General features: G+C 42.9%; 1 protein-coding gene and 1 long non-coding RNA gene across 2 annotated transcripts; one reads left to right on the plus strand and one right to left on the minus strand.

Moving 5' to 3' along the window:
* Window positions 1–9983: 9983 nt before the first annotated feature.
* Window positions 9984–14395, minus strand: LOC123861794 (uncharacterized). The gene is made up of 3 exons (XR_006795132.3): window positions 13811–14395; window positions 12436–12458; window positions 9984–11306 (listed from the first exon to the last, which is right to left on the minus strand). It is a non-coding gene; the product is annotated as an uncharacterized LOC123861794 (long non-coding RNA).
* A 143-nt stretch (window positions 14396–14538) lies between these two features.
* Window positions 14539–21411, plus strand: EIF2B2 (eukaryotic translation initiation factor 2B subunit beta). Its single transcript, XM_045901248.2, has 8 exons — window positions 14539–14784; window positions 14898–15018; window positions 15148–15296; window positions 16197–16360; window positions 17190–17285; window positions 18019–18156; window positions 19390–19456; window positions 20725–21411. Exons 1-8 carry the CDS (start codon window positions 14622–14624, stop codon window positions 20880–20882), a joined length of 1056 nt encoding a protein of 351 aa, XP_045757204.1. The 5' UTR covers window positions 14539–14621; the 3' UTR covers window positions 20883–21411.
* The last annotated feature ends 215 nt before the right edge of the window (window positions 21412–21626 follow it).

Below are 21626 nucleotides of genomic sequence, written 5' to 3' on the forward strand. Positions count from 1 at the left end.
AGCGGCCCTGTCAGTAAAATGGTGACAACGGAGGAGCCTACAGCATAGGGTTTGTGAGAGGAACCTAGCCTTACTAGAACCTACCCGCGCCTTTGGGCCTAACCTATAGTAAACCCTCCATAAATGGCTACCATTTATATAGCTATCTATCTGCATGGGGCTGGCTGAGCAGTCACTAGAGTCTGCAGAGTTATCCTGGGCCACGCCTAGGCCACACACAGGATAGAGACTCTGCACCCCTACCCCACTAATTGCTTCTTTGCTCCCAGGCTGGTTCTGTACTGCCATCTCCCTGAGGAGGCTGCAGGCCTGGGATGGCTCTCTTCTGGGCCACTTTGCTCCATGGCCATGAAGAACTTGCCACCTCAACTGGACAGGCCAACCTGCCAGGGCAGAGCAGTGTCAGAAGGCATCTGAAGATGGTTGGGTACCTTGAAGCCCTGTTTGTGGAAGTCTTCACCTTTCTCCAAGAACAGAGAAGGCAGAGCACAGGCATCTGGCTCCTCAGTGTCAAGTACATGAGTGCTCAGAAATTTGCCAAATGTGTGGTGAAGGAAGGAAAAGGCTCTGGATTTCTTGCATTGTTTGTGGGAAGAGCAATAGGCATCATTTTCCTGGCAAGTTTGGGGTGATAGTTATCAAGACTGAGGAGTGTTTATTACCTCGGTGAGCAATTCCACTTCTGGTACTCTCCCTTGGGGACTAATCTGAAATGCCAGAAGGCAGACAGGGCTGCAAGGAGGGCCCATAAAAATGTCTGCAGAGATGTTCTTCTCGGTTTTGTTTATAAGAACAAACAAACAATGAAACAAACAAAGAAGATACTTCAGTAGCCAATGGCAGGAGACTAGCTAAGTCTATTACACTATATCTATGCACATCAGGAATTAGCGTAAGCACTAAAGATTATGTTTAGGGAAAATTTTTAATGACATAGCAATATCTGAGTAAAAAAAATTAGGATATCTAACTGCTGACAAAGTATAATCTTAATTATGTGAAAATACGTTATGAGTACATAAACAAAATGTGATATATATATATATGATTTATACATATATATAAAATGGTATATTAATCTGCCTTAAAAAGGAATGAAATCTGATTCTGACACATGCTACAACACGGACGAATCCTGAAGACATTATACTAGGTGAAATATATCAGACAGAAAAGTACAAAGATTGTATGGTTCCACTTACCTGAGGTTCCTAGAAAAGAGTCAAAGTCATAGAGACTGGAGGTAGAAGGGTGCTTGCTGGCCAGCACCCGGGGAGAATGGATAGTTATTTTTTAATGGGCACAAGGTTTCAGTTTGAGAAGATAAAAAGTTCTGGAGATGGTAATGGTTGCACAAGAATGTGAATGTACTTAACGCCACTGAACTGTACACTTAAAAATGATTAACATGGTAAATTTTATGTTATGTACATTTTATCACAATAAAAAAAAAGAGGTCATAGGGAAATACATCAAATGTTCTTAATGGGTATTTTTGAGTGAAGGGATTATGTGTGACCTTTATTCTTTTTAGTTTCTAACATTTGCCCCTAGTAAATGAGATATTTTGTTTTGTTTGTTGTTTGTTTTAAGGAAGCTTGCTTCAGCATCTCCCAGATGTGCGGGGGTGGGGTGGGGGAGAGGTTCGGTGCAGCTGCAGCTGGAAATGAAGGGGGAAGCACAGCCTGCTGGGGAGGGCTGGCTCAGAGAAGGCTTGGGGTTCCCCCAAGCTCTTGTCCCCCTCCTGGCTGGCCCCCCTCTCTCTCTGCCTTCCCCTGACACTCCAGCCATGCCTAGGGGCCTCTCCACAGGCACAGCAGTCACTAGCCTGAAGGGGCTGTCCCAGCTCTAGTGGGAATGCGGGCTCGGGGCTTTCTCAGACGGTCAGTACCCATGCCGCCTTCCCGCTGCCGCTCCGCCCCAGCCCAGCTGCAAAAACAACAGCCCATACCCCAAGCCCTGTTATTGCAGCCCTGAGTGGAGCCTCAGCATGCAGCGGAAGGAGTGGGGATGGGGCCTGCCAGTTCTAAACAGACCTAGGGGCAGGGGTACTCCCAGGAGGTTGGAGGGTCCCCTCCTGCTCTCTGGGGAAACCTGGCTCCCAGGTGTGTGGGGAAGGGGCTTGGGGAGGCCTGGGGACTGGGAGACTGACAGCCAACTCTGACAGTGGCCTCCCTGGCTCCCTGGAGACTGCAGGGTGGGGGGAGGTATAGGGGAGGAAGTCAAGCCACTTGGGAACCCGCTGAACCAAGCTGAGCCAAGCCGTGGGCAGGAGGCGGCACCACCGTGGCTCCCAGGCAGGCCAGGGCCAAGGCTTTCCCACGGGGTGCAACTGGCCACCGGGCTCTACAGAGCCATCCACCCCAGGCTAGAGCCTGTAAACCCTGGGAGTTTTCCATGCAGTCTTCCCTTCAGGGCACAGGGGCTGGCAGGCAGATCCAGCACCCAGCAGGGCTCTTCCCTGTCTAGCCCCCAGCACCCGCAGGTGTGTGCTGGGCATCCCAGCAAGGCTGGGGTACAGCTCTCAGAGGCCTGCTACTCAGTGCTCTCAGCACCCACTCCAGTCTCATCCACTGGCTCCTTACTCATGTGACAGAGTAGGGACACAGAGCTTCTATCCCTAAGAACCCAAAGGCCTCAAAGACTGTTGGAAGCCTGGCCCCTGTTTGACCCCTAAAGGCCACTCCTGCCACTTTAACAGAAAGGGTGTAGACAGTGTGGCATTAGGAGGCACTGGGAGGTCTCTGGAGACAGACAAACCCGGGCTAGAACCTAGGCTCTGCCCCACTAGCGATATGACTGGGCATGTCCCTTAACCCCTGCAAGCCTTGGCTTCCTCCACTGTAGAGTCTCAGAAGGTTTAGATGAAGTATATATAGTCTCTGGCACATGTGGATGCTTAATAAGGGGAAGACACTGTAATTCTTAATACACAAGCCCCAAGAAATGAGATTAGCTGAGACTGGAAAGAACTTTCTGATCTCAATGGTCAACTTAGTTCTTCCGACCCATGGCATTCTGCACAATGTAGACAGCACACTTAAGAAGTCCCCCCACCTTTTCTTTTTCCACTCTGGTTAGGAACTAGTTAATCAAACTACCCTCTGAAGCTAGACAATGACTGTCTGTTTTTAAAGATGTTGCTGGCCACAGACATCAAACCAGGGATAGAAACTACTTCAGGGAAGGAGGGGAGCCAGACGGGAGAGGGTAAGCCTCTGGCCTCTGAAAGCTACCAGCAGCCTCTGTCTGCAGGTTAGTCAGTGAGTGTCACTATGTACCAAGGGTGGCAGGAAGCTACTCGGGTGGAGGGCCCGGGCTTCCTGACTGGGATATAGCCTCATGCAAGGTCTGTTGCTGTTCTAAAATGCTCTTAGGTAGTTGCAATAACTCATTCATTCTTGAAAGAGAGGAGTTCTAGAAATAAAAGCTGGTGTTATTTTTATCTGGATTATTTGGTCTTTAATATACAACCAGACCGAAATACAAAATCAAAACCACAATGAGATACCACCTCACACTGGTGAGAATGGCTAAAATTAACAATGCAGGAAACAACAGACGTTGGTGAGAATGCAGAGAAAGGGGAACCCTCTTACATTGTTGGTGGGAATGCAAACTTCCCAAACTGGTGCAGCCACTCTGGAAAACAGCATGGAGGATCCTCAAAAAGCTAAAAACAAAATGACTCTATGACCCAGCAATTGCATTACTAGGTATTTATCCAAAGGATACAAAAATGCTGATTTGAAGGGGCACCTGCACCCAAATGTTATAGCAACAATGTCCACAATAGCCAAACTATGGAAAAAGCCCAGATGTCCATTGACAGATGAATGGATAAAGATGTGGTGTGTGTACACACACACACACACACACACAATGGAATATTACTCAGCCATCGAAAAGAATGAAATCTTTCCATTTGCAACATGGATGGAACTAGAGAGTATTATGCTAAGTGAAATAAGTCAGTCAAAGAAAGGTAAATACCATATGCTTTCTCACTCATATGTGGAATTTAAGAAACAAAACATAAACACAGGGGAAGGAAAGGAAAAATAAAATAAGATGTAAACAGAGAGGGAGGCAAACCATAAGAGACTCTTAACTCTAGGAAACAAACTGAGGGTTGCTGGAGGGGAGGTGGGGAGATGGGGTAATTGGGTGATGGGCATTAAGGAGGGCACTTGATGTAATGAGCACTGAGTGTTATATGCAACTGATGAATCACTAAATTCTACCCCTGAAACTAATAATACACTTAATATTAACTAAATTAAAATTAAATAAAAAAAATTTTTTTAAATATAACCAGACCTTTATTAAGTATATTAGAATATACTTTTGTGGAGATTTTTTTTTTTAATTCTCCAGATTAGGTAATGGGTATCCAGACCTACTACTTTAAAGATCACTAGTTGTAGGGACACCTGGGTGGCTCAGTCGGTTAAGTGTCTGCCTTCAGCTCAGGTTATGATCCCAGGGTCCTGGGATCAAGCCCTGCATCGGGCTCCCTGATCAGTGGGGAGCCTGCTTTTTCCCTCTGCCTGCTATTCCCCCTACTTGTGCTCTCTCTCTCTCTCTCTCTCTGACAAATAAATAAATAAAATCTTAAAAAAAAATAAAGATCAGTAATAGTACAATGTCTCTAAATCTCTGAGGTCACTACCATTTATCAAATGTCACTGTTACTATCATTTCCGCTGACAGACAAGATCACCCAGCTTGGGAGGGGCAGACCTATGATCTGAAATGAGATTCATCTGACTTCCAAGCCCAAACTTTAAACAGTATAACATAGCATGAGAGGATAACTGGCTGGTGGCCTTAGTCTCTACATTTTTCTTTTTTCAGAATCACAGACTATTTGTTTTGTCTACCTATGTACTTGGTACTATTCTCACTTACAACGAACCTATCAATTGTGGTATAACTGATCTCTTGATCAGAACCAGCTCACTGCTTAGGGCTCTTTAGAGACCAAAAGAGTTAAGGAATATGAAAATCTTTAACTAAAAGGCAAAATCCTCTAAGTTTAAAGGATGATGCTGTTTTATTATTGAGTTTCCCCTAGTACAGGGGCTCTTTTCCAATATGCAATATGGTGCTTGGTATGAAAAGATGCTCAACAAATATTTGTTATATACTGTATATGTTGATCTATGAAGACCAACTGTTACCAGGCAGTCCTAATAACAATAGGGTGTTTGTTTGTTTGTTTTCCTAATCACATGCCCTGGTACCATTACCTGTGTCTGCCATTAGAATTTCCCTCCAAATTCCTAGCAACTGACAAGGTCATGTGGCAGGGAATTCAAAACACAGCCAGGTATCACTAAAATATAAATCTATATTTAGACCAAGATCAGCTTCTGGTCTAGCAGAATCAATCAAATAATGGCTGAGAAGAGGGTTGGTCTCCCCGAAGAACAAAAGAAAAGCTTAGTCAAGCCTCTAGTAACTCAAAAAGCTAAGCCGAAGGGGGGATTTGTTGAGAAGTCCAAGGATGGCTCTACCTTCAAGCCTGGCTAGTTTTATAAGCCTACATCAGTTCATTTCAAGTCATCCCCTCATTTGCCCTTTCTCTCTCACTCCAAGACCTGCCTCTGTTCACTTCTACTTCTTTTGGAGCAGTTGCCTGACTTTCTCCTAAAGATAAGCTTCCTCCATGAAACTGGAAAGCCAGCCACCAAGACTCCCAAGCCGACCTCCTTATAGCAGATGATCTAAAGGCAAGCAACCTGCTTTCTTCTGGGGTCCGTATAGCAAATCACAGGGAAGGACTGAATGATTTTATACAAACAGTGTGGAATTGGGGTGACTGCCCAGACCTGGATGGTGTGTCATCCCTGTGGTTAGGAGGCTCTGAGATTGACAGTTCCACCTGAATGACATAAGGAGGGACAGTTCCCAGAGGAAAGGGGGTGCAGGGCAGACAAAAACAACAGGTGTCCATGACAATAGCACTTGTTCTCAGGTTGCGTAGAGACATGACTTATCCACCAAAACAATCAGAGAAGGATAAAAACAGTAGGGTATTCACATGCCACAGGGTTGAGTCAAAGCCTTTCAGGAAAAGGAAGTGATCTGATGGCATAAAAGAGATTCTTGGGAACAGAAGGAGAAAGACGCAAATATTTTGGTCAGCCTCCCTCCTTACAGTTGAGAATTATCATTGTAACCACCCTATCTCCAAATTAAGTTCAGAAACTGTGATCTGGTAACTTTGCAGGCAATTAGCCAGAATGTCTGAAATTGGGACACTGGGAAAATCTGGAAGATCTGGTCAACATAATCCTATTCCTGGTTGAGAGAACGGGCCTGATGGAAGGACTTATTTTTCTTACAAATAACTTTTTTCTGATTATAAATGGGATGTGTTTATTGTTAAAATTTTGGGAAATACAGAACACAAATGAACATATAAATCACTCTTGTATTTGTTAGGATTGAGTGTACTGCAAACGATGGAAACCTCAAGATAAGAGTGGCTCAAATAAGACTGAAGCTTATTTTGCTTGCAGCTACATGAAGTTGAAAAGTCCAGGCTGGTATGATAGTTTTGCTCCACAGAAGCCTTAGGGTGCCCAGGCTCCTTCTAGCTCACTACTCTGCCATCCCTGCAGTGTGGCCTGAATCCTCATCATCCAGGCTGCAGAGCAGAAAGGCAGCCAGAAAGAGAAAGGGATAAAGAGGCCAAAGGACACATGCCAGTTACCTTCCAGGGAAGTTTCTCTGAAGCAGCAACACAACATTTCCACACCATCCCAACAGTAAGACCGTAGTCACGTGGCCACACCTACCTGCTGGGGAGACTAAGAAATGCAGTCTTTATTTTGCGTGCCTATTTGCCAAGCCAAAACTCTATCACTCTAGAAGAACGGCTTATGAGGCAATTAGGGGTCTCTGATAAACCCGTAATCATACCATCCAGAGAGAGCCACTGTTAACATCTTGGTATGCCATGTATACACACAGATATCCACACACACACCCATATATATATACCCACATATATATGATGTGTATACGTGTGTATAGACTTATATATGTGTGTGTGGGTGTGTGTGTGTGAATATATATTTATATATAATACATGAGTATGTATAAATATATATTTTTTAAAGATCTATTTATTTATTTGACAGAGAGAGAGAGAGAGACACAGCGAGAGAGGGAACACAAGCAGCGGGAGAGGGAGAAGCAGGCCCCCCGCGGAGCAGGGAGCCCGATGCGGGGCTCGATCCCAGGACCCTGGGATCATGACCTGAGCCGAAGGCAGACGCTTAATGACTGAGCCACCCAGGCGCCCCAATGTATAAATATTTTTAAGTGAAATTGAGATCGTACCAAATATACTATTTTTGCATCTTGCTTTTTTGAAAAATTGCACTTTAAACAGTCTCCTTTATTATCTATTTTAGCACTGAGTCATTTAACAATTAGAGTAATGTAATGTAATCCATTATAATTTTCTTTTAAAGATTTTATTTGTAAGCAATCTCTACACCCAACATAGGGCTCAAACTCACAACCCCGAGATCATGAGTCGCACGCTCCACCAACTGAGCCAGCCAGGCGTTCCTATAATTTTCTTTTAAATAGATGCTTTTATTATATAAATCTTGGTTTATGAAGTTTTTGTTCAACTATTTATTTCAAAATAATTGTAGATTCACAGGAGGTTGAAAGGAATGTATACCCAAGTCCCACGTGCCCTTCCCCCTGCCTCCTCTAATGGTAACAACTTATACAACTATGGTACTGTATCAAAACCAAAATATTGACATTGATATAATCCATAGTTTTAGATTTCATCAGTTACACATGCACTCGTGTGTGTAGCTCTATGAAATGTTATCATGTGTAGCCTTGCATAACCATCCCCACAACATCCAGAGACTCAACTGCACTATCCTTTGTGTCACTCCTTCATAACTACACCCATCTCATGCCCCCCACCCATCCCTAACCCCTGGCAATTACTAATCCATTCTTTATCTCTCTTTATATGTTACTCCATGAATGATACATTATTGGAATTATGCAGAAAATATAGTTTGAGATTGGCTTTTCTCATTCAGCGTAAGTTCCTTGAGGTTTATTTAAGTTGTTGCAGATATCAACAGTTTGGTCCTTTTTATTGCTGAGACATATCCCATGCTACAGATGTGCCACAGTTTGTTTAAATATCAACCAACTGAAGGATATTTGGGAAGTTTCCAGTTTTTGGCTATTATGAATAAAGCCGCTATGAACATTCATGTGGTTTGGACACAAGTGCTCATTTCTCTAGGATGAATGACCAGGAGTGCAATTGCTGGATTGTATTATAAATCCATTTTCAGTTTTTAAAGGAACTGCCAAACTGTTTTCCAGAGTGACTGCGTGCAACCTACTTTTTAAACTTAACAATATGTTGTCAACAATTCTTATCATTATTTCCTATGTCATTAAATATTCTTCTAAAACATGGATGGCAGTACATAATTTCCAAACCAATTTCCTAATTTTGAATACTTAGGAATATTTCTGATTTTTATATTATAAATAATAAAGTGAAAAATGTGATTTTGGATAAATCTTTGTGCCTATTTCTGATTATTTCCTTAGGATAAATTTCTATATTTAGACATACTGGCTTAAAGAGTATGAATGAACATTTTAAAGTCTCTTGCTACGTTTTTTTCAAATTGTCCTACTGAAAGGTGTTTCAATTTAAAATCCCACAGCAATATATGAGAATTGGGCAAAGTTTGTAAAACTACTAATATTGCAACACACATTGCAAATGATCAGTATCTTTAATATATAAATAGACCTTACATATCAACCAGAAGAAGATTAAATACCCAATATCAGGATGCTTTGGACTGCAAGTGATAGAAAACTCAAAATTCAAAATTTTATCAATAGAGAAATGTATCACTTTATATAATAAGAAGTCTAAAAGTAGGGCAACTTCTGGATTTGTTGATTTCACACAGCTTTAATAAAAGGCACCACAGTACCCAGACTAACAGTGCAGGCACTGAAGCTACACTGTTAGATTAACATCTCAACTCTTCCACTTACTAGGTGTGTATCATTAAGCAAATTACTTGACCTATTTATGCCTCAGGTTCCTATTTTGAAAACGGTTATATCAGTAGTATCTATTTCATAGGATTGCTGTAAGAATGAGGAGCGTTTATATATGTAAAATACCCATTAAGTGTCGATATCATCAAGAGCCTAGATTCTTTCTGTTTTTCTGTTCTGCCATCCTTGGCATGTTAACTTTATCCTCAGTCTTGAGACCTCATGGTCACAAGATAGCTGCAGTAATTCCAGGCATCATATCTCAGACAATCAGAGATAGAAGAAACAAAGTAGTCTTCTCTATTACTTAAGAACAAAGAAACTTTTCCAAACAGATCTCCCTCATATCCTGCTGGCTAGAAAATGGGTTATCCAACACCAATCTGTTAAAAAAATTTTTTTTAAAGGAGAATGGAATTGCCATAATTGGCTTAGACCAGTGAGGATTTACCCATAAGCTAAAACCCACTTTCCCTGTGGGTAGAAACCAAACAAAATCAATTCTTTTAACAGGGAAGAAGAAAGAAATGGATATTGGGTGGACAACCAGAATATCTGTCATGTATCATATTAGAAAAAAATGGGCAATGCACGTGCACCAGCAATTCATAAGAGAAGAAATGCAAAGGCAAATAAACATGAAAAAAATGTTCACCTTGATTAATGAACAAAGAAATGCGAATTAAGGGCGCCTGGGTGGCTCAGTTGGTTAAGCGACTGCCTTCGGCTCAGGTCATGATCCTGGAGTCCCGGGATCGAGTCCCGCATCGGGCTCCCTGCTCAGCAGGGAGTCTGCTTCTCCCTCTGACCTTCCTCCTTCTCATGCTCTCTGTCTCTCATTCTCTCTCTCGCAAATAAATAAATAAAATCTTAAAAAAAAAAAAAAAAAGAAATGCGAATTAAAAGGAGTTTTTGTATTTTCTCTATCAATTTGGCAATGATGAAAAAGAATGATAATCATCTATAACAGCATAAATATACAAGGTGCCTAGGAATAAATCTTACACAAGATGTGTAAGACCTATAGGGAGAAAATTATAAAATTTTACCAAACAACCTTAAAGAAGACCTAAATAAATGGAGATACATACCAAGGCCATCGATAGGAAGACTCAGTATCCTAAAGATGTCAATTCTCCTCAAATTAATTTAGAGATTTAAAGTAATTCCAAGGAAAATCTGTAGGGTTTTTTTGTTTTTGTTTTGTTTTGTTTGTTTGTTTTGTTTTTAGGAATAGACAAATTATTTCTAAAATATATATGAAAGAGCAAAGGCTCCAAACTAGTTAAGACCCTCTTAAAGAAAGAAATATGGCAAGGGAATTTTTCTTACCAGATAACAAGACTTTTTATAAAATAAGACAAGAGTAAAACAGATAATGTGATATTGGGTAAGGGATAGGCAAATTTAGTGATGGAACAAAATAGTCCCCAAACAGACTCACACATTATAGACACGTGACATATTACAGTGGTAGAATTAAAAATCAATGGAGGGTGCCTCAGTCAGTTAAGCATCTGCCTTCAGCTCAGGTCATGATCCCAGGATCCTGGGTTGGAGTCCCACATGGGGCTTCCTGCTCAGCGGGGAGTCTGCTCCTCCCTCTCCCTCTGCCCCTCCCCCAGTTTGTGCTCTCTCTCACTCACTCTCTCTCTCAAATAAATAAAATCTTTAAAAAAAGAAAAAAGAAAATCAACAGAAAGAGAATGGAAAAAGAAAAGAAAATTGGATTCTCACCTTTCATCCTACACAGAAAGTAACTCAAAATTACTTGTAAATTTAAATTTTTTAATTATTTAGAAGAAAAAGATAGATTATCTTTAAGCCTTTATATTAGGGAAGGATCTTTTAAATAAAACATGAAAAGCATTAACTATACAAAGACAAGATGTCTTTGACATCTCAAAGTGAATAAAATGACAAGCCATGAACTGAGAGAAGATATTTATAGAACAAATAACTGAAAAAGATTAGTGTTCAGAATATATAAGGAATTCCTACAAGTGTATTTTAAAAAGGATTTTTACGAAAGTAGGCAAGAGGGGCACCTGGGTGGCTCGGTTGGTTAAGCGACTGCCTTCGCTCTGGTCATGATCCTGGAGTCCCGGGATCGAGTCCCGCATCGGGCTCCCTGCTCAGCGGGGGGTCTGCTTCTCCCTCTGACCCTCTTCCCTCTCGTGCTCTCTGTTTCTCATTCTCTCTCTCTCTTAAATAAATAAAATCTTAAAAAAAAAAAAAAGAAAGTAGGCAAGAGACACACACAGGTATTTCACAAATGAGAAAAACACATGGCCAATAAACATACAAAAAAATTAACAGCCTCATCAGGAAACAAATTAAGATCATGATACATCCTTTATATCTATCTGATTCCCCCAAATAAAATAACTGATAATACCAAGTGTTGGTAATGAGGTAAATCAGTTGGAACTCTTTAAGTCCTACTGGAGAGAGCATTAATTAATTTAACCACTTTGGAAGACAAGCACTATTTGTAAAGCTGACTATTCATATAGACTATGCCCTAGCTGTTCCACTTGTACGTATGCCAAAATACACATAAGAATATTTATAGTTTATATTCTCCCACCCCCCCAAAAGATTGGAAACAACCCAAATATCTGTTGAAGAAAAATGAATACATAAATTGTGTTATGGTCACATGATGAAATATTATGCAGCAGTGCTAATGAGAGAACCACAGATACATGTAAGAACATAGATGAATTTTAGGAATGTCATATCAAGTGAATAAAGCAAACTGTAGAAAATTACATTATAATGTCATTTGTAAAAAAACCCCTCAAAACCAAGCAGAACTAAGCAATATGTTGTTTAGGGATTATAAATATATAATACATTTTTTTTATAAAACAAAGCAAAATCAATCAAAATTTAGTGGTTATCCTTGGGTATTCGAGAAGACAAGGAAATGGAATAGACAAACACACCCATCAATGAGATGGTTTTGGCAGTATTTCAGGGGTTTTTTTGGTATATGTCACATATTTTTTTTTAATTGTGGTAAAATACACAGAACATAAAATTTGCCATTTTAACCCTTAAGTGTGCAGTTCCATGGCATTAATGTATGTCCATCATCCACCATCCATCTCTAGAACTCTTTTCATCTTGTAAAACTGAAACTCTGTACCCATTAAACAACTTATGCCTCCCTCCAGCCCCTGAAAACCACCATTCTACTTCCTATGTCTATGTATTTAAGAATCTTTGTTTTTAAGTTGAGAGATGGGTTCATGTATGTTCATTTTGTCATGTTTCATAACTTGTATATATATATTATATATACACACAACATGTATTATTTTGTATATATAAAATAGTACATACCTTATTTTGTAATGGCTTGATGCCTGGAAAAATAAAGAACAATATCCAAAATTGGCCAGAACATGGTGTCAGCAAGCATGTAAATTAGTACAATTTTTAGGACAATTTAAACTTAACAGAAACAAAATTGACAAATATATTACAGCTTTTGGGAGGTATGGTGTTTTCAATTTTGGTTTCCAATTATTCATTGCTAGTATATAGAAATAAGATTGATTTTTGTGTGTTGAGCTTGTATCCTTGCTATATTCACTTACTAGTTCTAGGAGGTTTTTTGTCATTGTTATTGATTCTTCAGATTTTCTGGGTGGACAATGTCTTCTGTGAATAGGGAGTTTTCTCTCTTTCTAGTCTGTTTGTAAAATTTCTTTTTCTTTTCTTACTGTACTGTCTAGGACTTTTGAGTATAGTGTTAAATAGTAGTGGTGAGAGTGGACATCCTTGTCTTGTTCCTGATCTTAGAAAGAAGGCAGTCTTGGGCGCCTGGGTGGCTCAGTTGGTTAAGCGACTGCCTTCGGCTCAGGTCATGATCCTGGAGTCCCTGGATCGAGTCCCGCATCGAGTCCCGCATCGAGTCCCGCATCGAGTCCCGCATCGAGTCCCGCATCGAGTCCCGCATCGAGTCCCGCATCGGGCTCCCTGCTCGGCAGGGAGTCTGCTTCTCCCTCTGACCCTCCTCCCTCTCATGCTCTCTGTCTCTCATTCTCTCTGTCTCAAATAAATAAATAAAATCTTTAAAAAAAAAAAAAAAGAAAAGAAAGAAGGCAGTCTTTCACCATAAAGTATTATGTTAAGTGCAGGCTCTTGGAGATGCTTTTTACTAAGTTAAAGAAGTTCCCTTCTATTCCTAGTTCTCTGAGTTTTGTTTTGTTTTGTTTTTTTAATTCAGTGGCTGTTGAATTTTGTCCAATCCTTCTTGCATCGATATGATCAAGTGGTTTCACTTTTTATATTGTTAATATGGCTTGTTAAATTGATTAATTTTTAAATATTAAAAGAGCTTTGCATTCTGGGTTTGAATTCTATTTGGTAATGATGTCTTAATCTTTTTTATATATTGCTGGATTTGATTTGCTAATTTGTTACAGGTTTTGCATCTGTATTCGTGAGGGATACTGGTCTGTAGCTTTCTTTTCTTGTACTAGCTTTGTCTGATTTTGGTACTGATGTATCTTTTTGGAGGGCAATTTGTCAATAGTAACAAATGTCTTTAAAATGTGTGTGTCCAAAGATTCTAAGAACTTAAAGAAATAGGGATTCTCATTACACACAGACTGCATTCAGATAGAGATTTAAATACGAATGCATCCCCTTACCAACTGCTTAAATTTTGTGGCTGTTTTCTAACCTGTAAAATGAGGATAAGAGGACCTACCTCATAAATTGCAATAGATGAGATCATTCACACACAGTGCTCAACACCTAGTGAACTTTAAGTCAATAGTAGCTCTTGGTATTGTTATGCTTCCCAGCCTCTGTAGTCTGTCCAAATAGAAGGACATCATCTTCGCTCCCACGTAAGCTCCCCCTTTGAATCTCCTTACTGGGGAGTATTCGGTCTCCTCATCCGATTCCTGTCTTACATTAGGTGTGTGAGGCGTTGGGAATGCAAAGGCAAAAAAGGTTTGGTCCCCGCCCTCAGGGAGCTGAATCTATCAGAAACACAAAGGCGCAAACGAACCAGTTCCATGCAGTAAAAGAGCATTATGACGCGTCTGCCCAAAGTGCAGCGGGTCCTGGACCCGCAATCTGAGCGTCTCGGTCAGGAGAGCGGGTGTTCGCTTGGGGACCAGGACCAGGGCGGCAACTTGTGCAGCGCAGCCCCGGGTCTTGGGGGGTAGGGGGATGCCGAGACTGGTTGTTTCCACAGCAACGAGACAAGCCACCCTCATGGGGCCTCACTCCTCACCTCTATTCAGCGTCTGAAGAACCACTAAAGGCCACTTCCGGTCCTCCCGCCTCCGAGACTCGTGGTCGCTCTGCTGTAACTCAGTAACTCGAGCTCCTAGCCTCTGATTGGCTCAGGCAGATGGAGGAGGCGGGATGTGGCACCGAGGGGGCGTGGCCTGTGGACCCTCAAACTGGAGTTTTCCTCTCGGAGCGGAAGTCGACTTCACCCGCCCCGGAAGTGCAAGGACTGAGGTCGTACAGGTGGGGATTCCGCCGGCGAGGCGGCTTTTTTCGAGATGCCAGGAGCCGCGGCTAAGGGCTCGGAGTTGTACGAGAGCATCGAGAGTTTCGTGGAGGCCCTGAAGCGGGACGGCGGGCGGCGCAGCTCCGAGGACATGGCTCGGGAGACCCTGGGGCTGCTGCGCCGGATCATCACGGACCACCGCTGGAGCAACGCAGGTAAGGCAGGTCTGGTTCTGTCGCGTCCCTAGCCACTGTCCGACCCCGATCCTCAGGCGGAGAGTCGCCCAGCCTCATCGCGCTCGTGCCCTCTCTCTCTCCCTCGACTGCAGAGAAACTGATGGAACTGATCCGCCGAGAGGGCCAGAGGATGACGGCTGCGCAGCCCTCAGAGACCACAGTGGGCAACATGGTGCGGAGAGTGCTCAGGATCATCCGGGAGGAGTATGGCAGGTCAGGATGTGGGCCTTTTTGCACAAGCCCCTCTCCCTGCTTGAAGCCTTTAGTGGAGCTGAGCAGCTCCTCTTACTTAAATTACTACACCTCCGCCCCCTCCCTGTTTGCGTCTTGTTGCCTCCCTAGACTCCACGGGCGCAGCGATGAGAGCGATCAGCAGGAGTCCTTGCACAAACTCTTGACATCCGAAGGCCTGAGCGAGGATTTCAGCTTCCCTTATGCCCAACTCCAGTCCAACATCATTGAGGCAATTAATGAGCTTCTTGTGGAACTGGGTAAGAGTCCTGATCCCTGATGGACAGGCAGATGAGGGAAAAGAAGACCCTGGAAGTTGTTCATCAGTAGAGATAGGAGATAACCAGTCTCGTGGTTCTCTGAGCTTTGTGCTCCATCCTGATTAAGAGAAAGGGTTGGAACGGGTGGCAGGACTGAGATAGCCCTCTCTACATGTCCTTACAGACCAGCCCTTGATAGATTGCAGATCCACTGCTGCAGAGACTGTTAGGACAGCTTTATTTTCATGTTAAAGATGAACTCCCCAAAACCACAGATGGTAGACTCTTCTCCCCTAAATTTCCTCTTGAATTTTATACACACAGATGCACCACCTCCTTTCCCCTTGTCTTTGTGACCCAGGAGACCTGCATGTATTCATTACAATCAGAGTTCCCCAAGGGAGGAAGAAGCTGGGTCTGTGTGTCTGTAGCTGCTGCTTCCAAATTCCTCCCGTTTTTCTTCTGTGGCCTCCTTTTCAGGTGGGGGTGTTGCGGCCACCTTTTAGAGTTCTTTTAGGGGGAAACTCTGTTTACTCCACTCTCAGCACCTTACAGTTTCTCAAATTGGACCATTTTTTTGCCTGAATTCATTGTCTTCAAAATGAATTCTAAGGAGCTGGTATCGTGTGGGGCAGAGTTGGGGGTAAGTGGATGAGTAGGGGTTCTGCTGGGAAAGAAGGTAGGCTGAGAACTTGGGAAGTAGAAGATCCCAGAGGAGCGTGGCTTTTAAGAAAAGGTGACCTTCACTTTAAGTCCCTTCACCCTGTGTTACCACTAGGTCTGCTAGGTGGGCTGTCTGTGTGAAGGGCACCTGTCTCTTTCCATGTTCTGTCACGATTGTCTCGTGTTGCGGCATATGGCAGTTTCACATTTTCCTTGCCAAACCGGCTGTTCTTGCAGAAGGGACTACAGAGAACATTGCGGCCCAGGCTCTGGAGCACATCCACTCCAATGAGGTGATCATGACCATTGGCTTCTCCCGGACAGTAGAAGCCTTCCTCAAAGAGGCTGCCCAAAAGAGGAAATTCCATGTCATTGTGGCAGAGTGTGCTCCTTTCTGTCAGGTAGGGGGACTGCTGGAGCTGCTAAGAAAAATGAAAAATGAGGAGGGAATAAAGAAGAGATAGATGGGCTCCATGCCAACTTTGACTTGATAAGTAAGACATTGAGAACACAAAACCGTGAAGGGAATTTTCGAGTTGTTCATCCTGTCAACATTCTTTTTTTTTTTTTTTTAAGATTTTATTTATTTATTTATTTGACACAGAGAGAGAGAGAGCACATACAAGCAGAGGGAGGGGCAGAGGGAGAAGCAGACTCCCTGCTGAGCAGAGAGCCCGACATAGGGCTCGATCCCGGGACCCTGGGATCATGACCTGAGCCAAAGGCAGACACTTAACGACTGAGCCCTCATCCTGTCAACATTCTTAAACATTGGTTTAGGAAAGTTAGAGGAAATGCTGAGTCCAAGAAAAGAAATCTATTGGTTCTTTTAGGAATCAAAATAGGGTAAATTACTCAATCCCTACGTAAATAATAGGTCTCTAGAAATAGGTCTCTAGAAAGGAAATATGTAAGGATGCAGGAGGTCATAAAAGAATGAGCCAGGAGCTGTGCTGTCAGCGCTCCCTAATTACACAAGCAAGCAGTATTTCCAGTTTTCTGGCTGCGCTAGTGCTCCTGTGGAAAATTCAGCATTTATTGGCTTCTCCTGGGCTTCTCTGCAGTGTACCAGAGAATACCTACCATGAGTAGAAAAAGGAATTACCTGTTGGCAGGTGTGTGTCGGCTGTGCCCAGTATCACAGAATTCTCCAGATCCAGTTCCACTGGAGATGCCTTCCACCCTGTCTCACCCTCTCTCCTAACATCAGGCCTTTTTCTCCTATTGTAGGGTCATGAAATGGCAGTCAATTTATCCAAAGCAGGTATTGAGACAACTGTCATGACTGATGCTGCCATTTTTGCTGTTATGTCAAGAGTCAACAAGGTGGGTGTATTTGGAGTTATACTGAATTCATGAAGATTATACTTCTAAAATACTCATTTTTTTTTTCTCCCTCCTATAATATACATGAGAAGAGAAGAAAAGTTCTAGCGCCTTTTAAAACTACATGCTGGGCCTTTTTAATATATTAACCTGATTTCTTTTCCCTTTATATCATTGTTCCTCACTTAGAGTAGCTTCTTTTTGTTTTTGTTTTAAAGATTTTATTTTTAAGCAGTCTCTACACCCAACATGGGGCTCGGACTCACAACTCTTGAGATCAAGAGTCCATGCTGTACTGACTGGGCCAGCCAGGCGCCCCAGGGTAGCTGCTTTTTGGTGAAAGCATTGAAGAGAATGAAATAAGGCTAAGTGTGGCAGCTGCTAGGGCTTGGGTAGAGGGTCCCTGCCTTCTGCTCAGAGAGCTTGACAGTGATGGATGGTGAATAGAAAGGCTCTTAGCTTTCTCAGGAGGTGTGGCAAATAGCTTCCAGAAAAGGCAGGGCTAAGAGCAGGAGATAGTGAAGCTTCCTGTCACATACAATATTCATTCTTTCTTTGGGAAGCCACTCTTGAGCTAGAACTCTTGGTCTTCACCATAGAATCCCTTTTCCCTGACTAGCGTGTGACGCTCACAATGTCGAGACTGAGGCCTGAGCATTTAGCCTGTGGTGCCCAATGGCCCATTTAAGGCTCCATCCCTAGGATGACTCACATTTTGCTTCCTGTTCCAAAGGTGATCATTGGCACAAAGACCATCCTGGCCAACGGTGCCCTGCGAGCTGTGACAGGAACTCACACTCTAGCACTGGCAGCAAAACACCACTCCACGCCGCTCATCGTGTGTGCTCCCATGTTCAAGCTTTCCCCACAGGTATGTCTGTCTGTAGCCAGCAGAGAGAAGGAAGCCGAGGAGTAGGCTTGAACTCTGGGGCTTCTCTTTATCTGCGTTTACTAAATGGATTAGACCCCATAGAGGCCAGAAAAAGCCACAGAAGTCTTGAACCAGGAAAAAAAAAAAATTGATAGTTATAACTTGTCAGTTTTGAGAAATCAAAATTGTAAGGTCAGGATAGTACATAGCTGGGGAAGGCCCTTTGTTGACATTGCCACCATTGCCCATCACGCTGATCATTTCTGAAAATGCCGAACAAGTTGAAACCCAGAACACAGAATCGGTTTTATTTATTTATTTTTTTTAATTTTTTAAAAATTTTTTAAGATTTTATTTATTTATTTGAGAGAGAGAATGAGAGACAGAGAACATGAGAGGGAGGAGGGTCAGAGGGAGAAGCAGACTCCCTGCCGAGCAGGGAGCCCGATGCGGGACTCGATCCCGGGACTCCAGGATCATGACCTGAGCTGAAGGCAGTCGCTTAACCAACTGAGCCACCCAGGCGCCCCGGTTTTATTTTTCATCGTTGGAGGGACTGTCCCCTATAGCCTAATACAAGCAGTATTACAAAGTGAAGAGCCACTTCGTTAGCAATAGAAGCTGTTTGCTTTGAAATACCAACCTATTTGCAGTTCCCTTTTTTAAATTGAGGTGAAAGTCACATAACATACAATTAACCATTTTAAATGTACAGTTCAGGGGCACTTATTACATTCACAGCATTGTGCAACTACCACTCTCTGGTTTCAAACCTTCATCATCCTAGAAAAAACCCCGTACCCATTATGTAATCACTCCCTATTGCCCCCTCTGCCCACCTCCTAGGAATCGCTAATCTGCTTTCTGTCTCTGTGGCTTTGCCTGTTTGGGATATTTCATATAAAAGGAATCATAATATGTGCCTTTTGTTTCTGACTTCTTTCACTTAGCATGTTGTCAAGGTTCCTAGCTGTAGCACAGCACTTGGTTTCTTTCTGTGGCTGAATAATACGCTGTTGCAGGGACCTACCACAATTTATTTATCCATTCACCTGTTGGTGGGCAGTTGGACTGTTCAGCCCTTTGGCTTTTGTGAATGCTGCTGCTGTAAGCACTGGTGTACCAGTTTCTGCGTGGACATACCTTTTTTATTTCCCTTGGGTGTATACTTAAAACTGGAATTTGCTGGGTCTCTTTCACTCTTTTTTTTTTTTTAATTTTTTTCTTGTCTAGTTCCCCAATGAAGAAGATTCATTTCACAAGTTTGTGGCTCCTGAAGAAGTCCTGCCTTTCACAGAAGGTACAGAAGGGTGTGTTGTGTGTGTGTGTGTGGGCGTGTGCGCGTGCATGTGCACGTGTACGTGTTTTGGTCTCTTTGCTTTTGTTTTAGTAGTCAGTGGGGATTGAATGCTGCCCGGTTGTGGTTTTTATCGTAATTCTCGTGGGGACTTCTCTTTAGCATCTTAGAGTGTGGGGGCACCTCATCTAGTCCATGTTCATTTTGTTCTGAGACTAATATATTTCACTGAGTACTGGGCTATGGTGGGTTGGACCATTCAGCATTGATGGGGTCTGGCTTTGCACATTGCTTGACACACACGCAGCAGCCCAATGGGAAAATGTACTCATTCTCATTTGCTGTAGGGAGTCATTTTGGTGACATGGCTGCCAAAGGAAGCATGCTCTAAAATGTTCCTAATATAAAACTTGCCTGTAACCTGGATACCTTCATGTGTTGGGGTCCTTTTCTCTGACTTCTGAAGGCAGCAGCTGTGCTCAGTGAGCCTGCCACCTCATCAACATAAGATGGCCTTAAACGCCCTCTGGGAGGCACCATACTTGGGGTGTTAATTCTTAGAAGTTGAATAACTTCATCCATTTATTCACACATGCATTTTTTCAAGGATTCTTTGTATCTTTTGAGTACCCACTATGTATACAGCACTATTCTAGGTACTAAGGATGTAACAATGAACAACACAGGCCCTGCTCCCACGGAGCTTATGTTCTGTTGCAGAGGACAGACACGAATATGTCAGGTCATGGGATGTTTTGGGAAGAAAACAAATAAGGATGATGGGATGGAAAGTGGTAGGAGACTATGTTAGTGGGGGAAGGGTCTAAATGAGAGGACATTTCAGCTGAGTGCAGAATGAATAGAGCCCCACCATGTAAAGATCAAGGAGAGTCTCCCCCTAGACGTTGGTGCAAAAGGCCTGAGTTAGGTCCAGGCTTAGCCAGTTGGAACAAGATGGCCATATGGCTGGAGAATAATGAGCACGAGGGAGAGTGGGATAAATTATAATTAGTGTAGCACAGTGGGGAGGGGCCAGATCTTGAGGGCGACTCTCCCAAGATGGAATTATTCCTAGGGCTATGGAAAGGCATTGGAGAGTTTGAAGCAGGAGTGCCGTGACGTGAAGTCATCTCTTCTGGTTTGTACTTTGCTGCAGCTTCCCTTTCTTGGGGTAGCAAGTATGCCTGCGTTATTGAGCCTAGAATTTGTGTGCGCTTAGTTATTAGAGCAGCACCTCGGTTTTATCTTTAGCACGTGTGATTGCCTTTCAGGGGACATTCTGGAGAAGGTCAGCGTTCACTGCCCTGTGTTTGACTACGTCCCCCCAGAGCTCATTACCCTCTTTATCTCCAACATTGGTGGGAATGCACCTTCCTACATCTACCGCCTGATGAGTGAACTCTACCATCCTGATGATCATGTCCTATGACCACCACCTGTCCTAAGCAGAAGCTGCTTAGCCAAATACAGAATGCAGAGGGACTTCAGTGTGACTGCTGAAAACATCGTCCTTGTAATGGGGAGTGACCCGGAGTCAATCTAAAAAAACTTAATACTGTTTCCTGCTCTTTTAGTCATCCCATGACAAGGATGCACATTCAGGACTGTCTCTTGCCTTTCTGATCTTAACAGAAGCAGCAGGGCTTGACCTATAAATTTTGGAAGTCTTTTGGGGCACCTGGCTGGTTCAGTTGGTAGAGCATGTGACTCTCGATCTCAGGGTCGTGAGTTTGAGCCCCACATCGGGCACAGAGTTTACTTAAAATTTTTTTTGGTGGGGGTACCTCTTAACCGCTTAGTGACCTGGGGAGTCTGGAACTTAAGTTTCAGGAACTTAAACTTTCTGGTTCAGTGGGGTGTTAAACTTAACACTGAAGACCTTGCTGGGATACAGGTTTTTGCTCAGAAATGGCTACCACACCTTTTCCTGGGCTGTGCCAATAAAAGCTTCTTAAAGATTCCTGAGTTGGTTTATTTATTGTTCTGCTGTGATTGAACTGCCTGAAACAGTGGCGGCAGGGCCCTTTTTGTGCTTTCATGGAGTGCTGTAATTAGAGGGAGCCAGCTAAAACAAATGCAAATGAAAGTATTTACAGTTTCCTTCCTAATTCACTGGCAGTGGTCCCAAACAACTTGTTAGTAATCTAAGACAGTGGTTCCAAAACCTCTCTGA

Source organism: Mirounga angustirostris, unplaced genomic scaffold (assembly GCF_029215605.1).
Source record: "Mirounga angustirostris isolate CCGP_5_RB_7025 unplaced genomic scaffold, mMirAng1.0.hap1 SCAF_9, whole genome shotgun sequence".
Classification (NCBI taxonomy): Eukaryota; Metazoa; Chordata; class Mammalia; order Carnivora; family Phocidae; genus Mirounga; species Mirounga angustirostris.

Coding starts and splice junctions, on each gene's coding strand:
- EIF2B2 (XM_045901248.2), top strand. CDS start 14,622: ATGCCAGGAGCCGCGGCTAAGGGCTCGGAGTTGTACGAGAGCATCGAG. Junction 14,785..14,897: donor CCACCGCTGGAGCAACGCAG/GTAAGGCAGGTC, acceptor CCTCGACTGCAG/AGAAACTGATGGAACTGATC. Junction 19,457..20,724: donor AGTCCTGCCTTTCACAGAAG/GTACAGAAGGGT, acceptor ATTGCCTTTCAG/GGGACATTCTGGAGAAGGTC.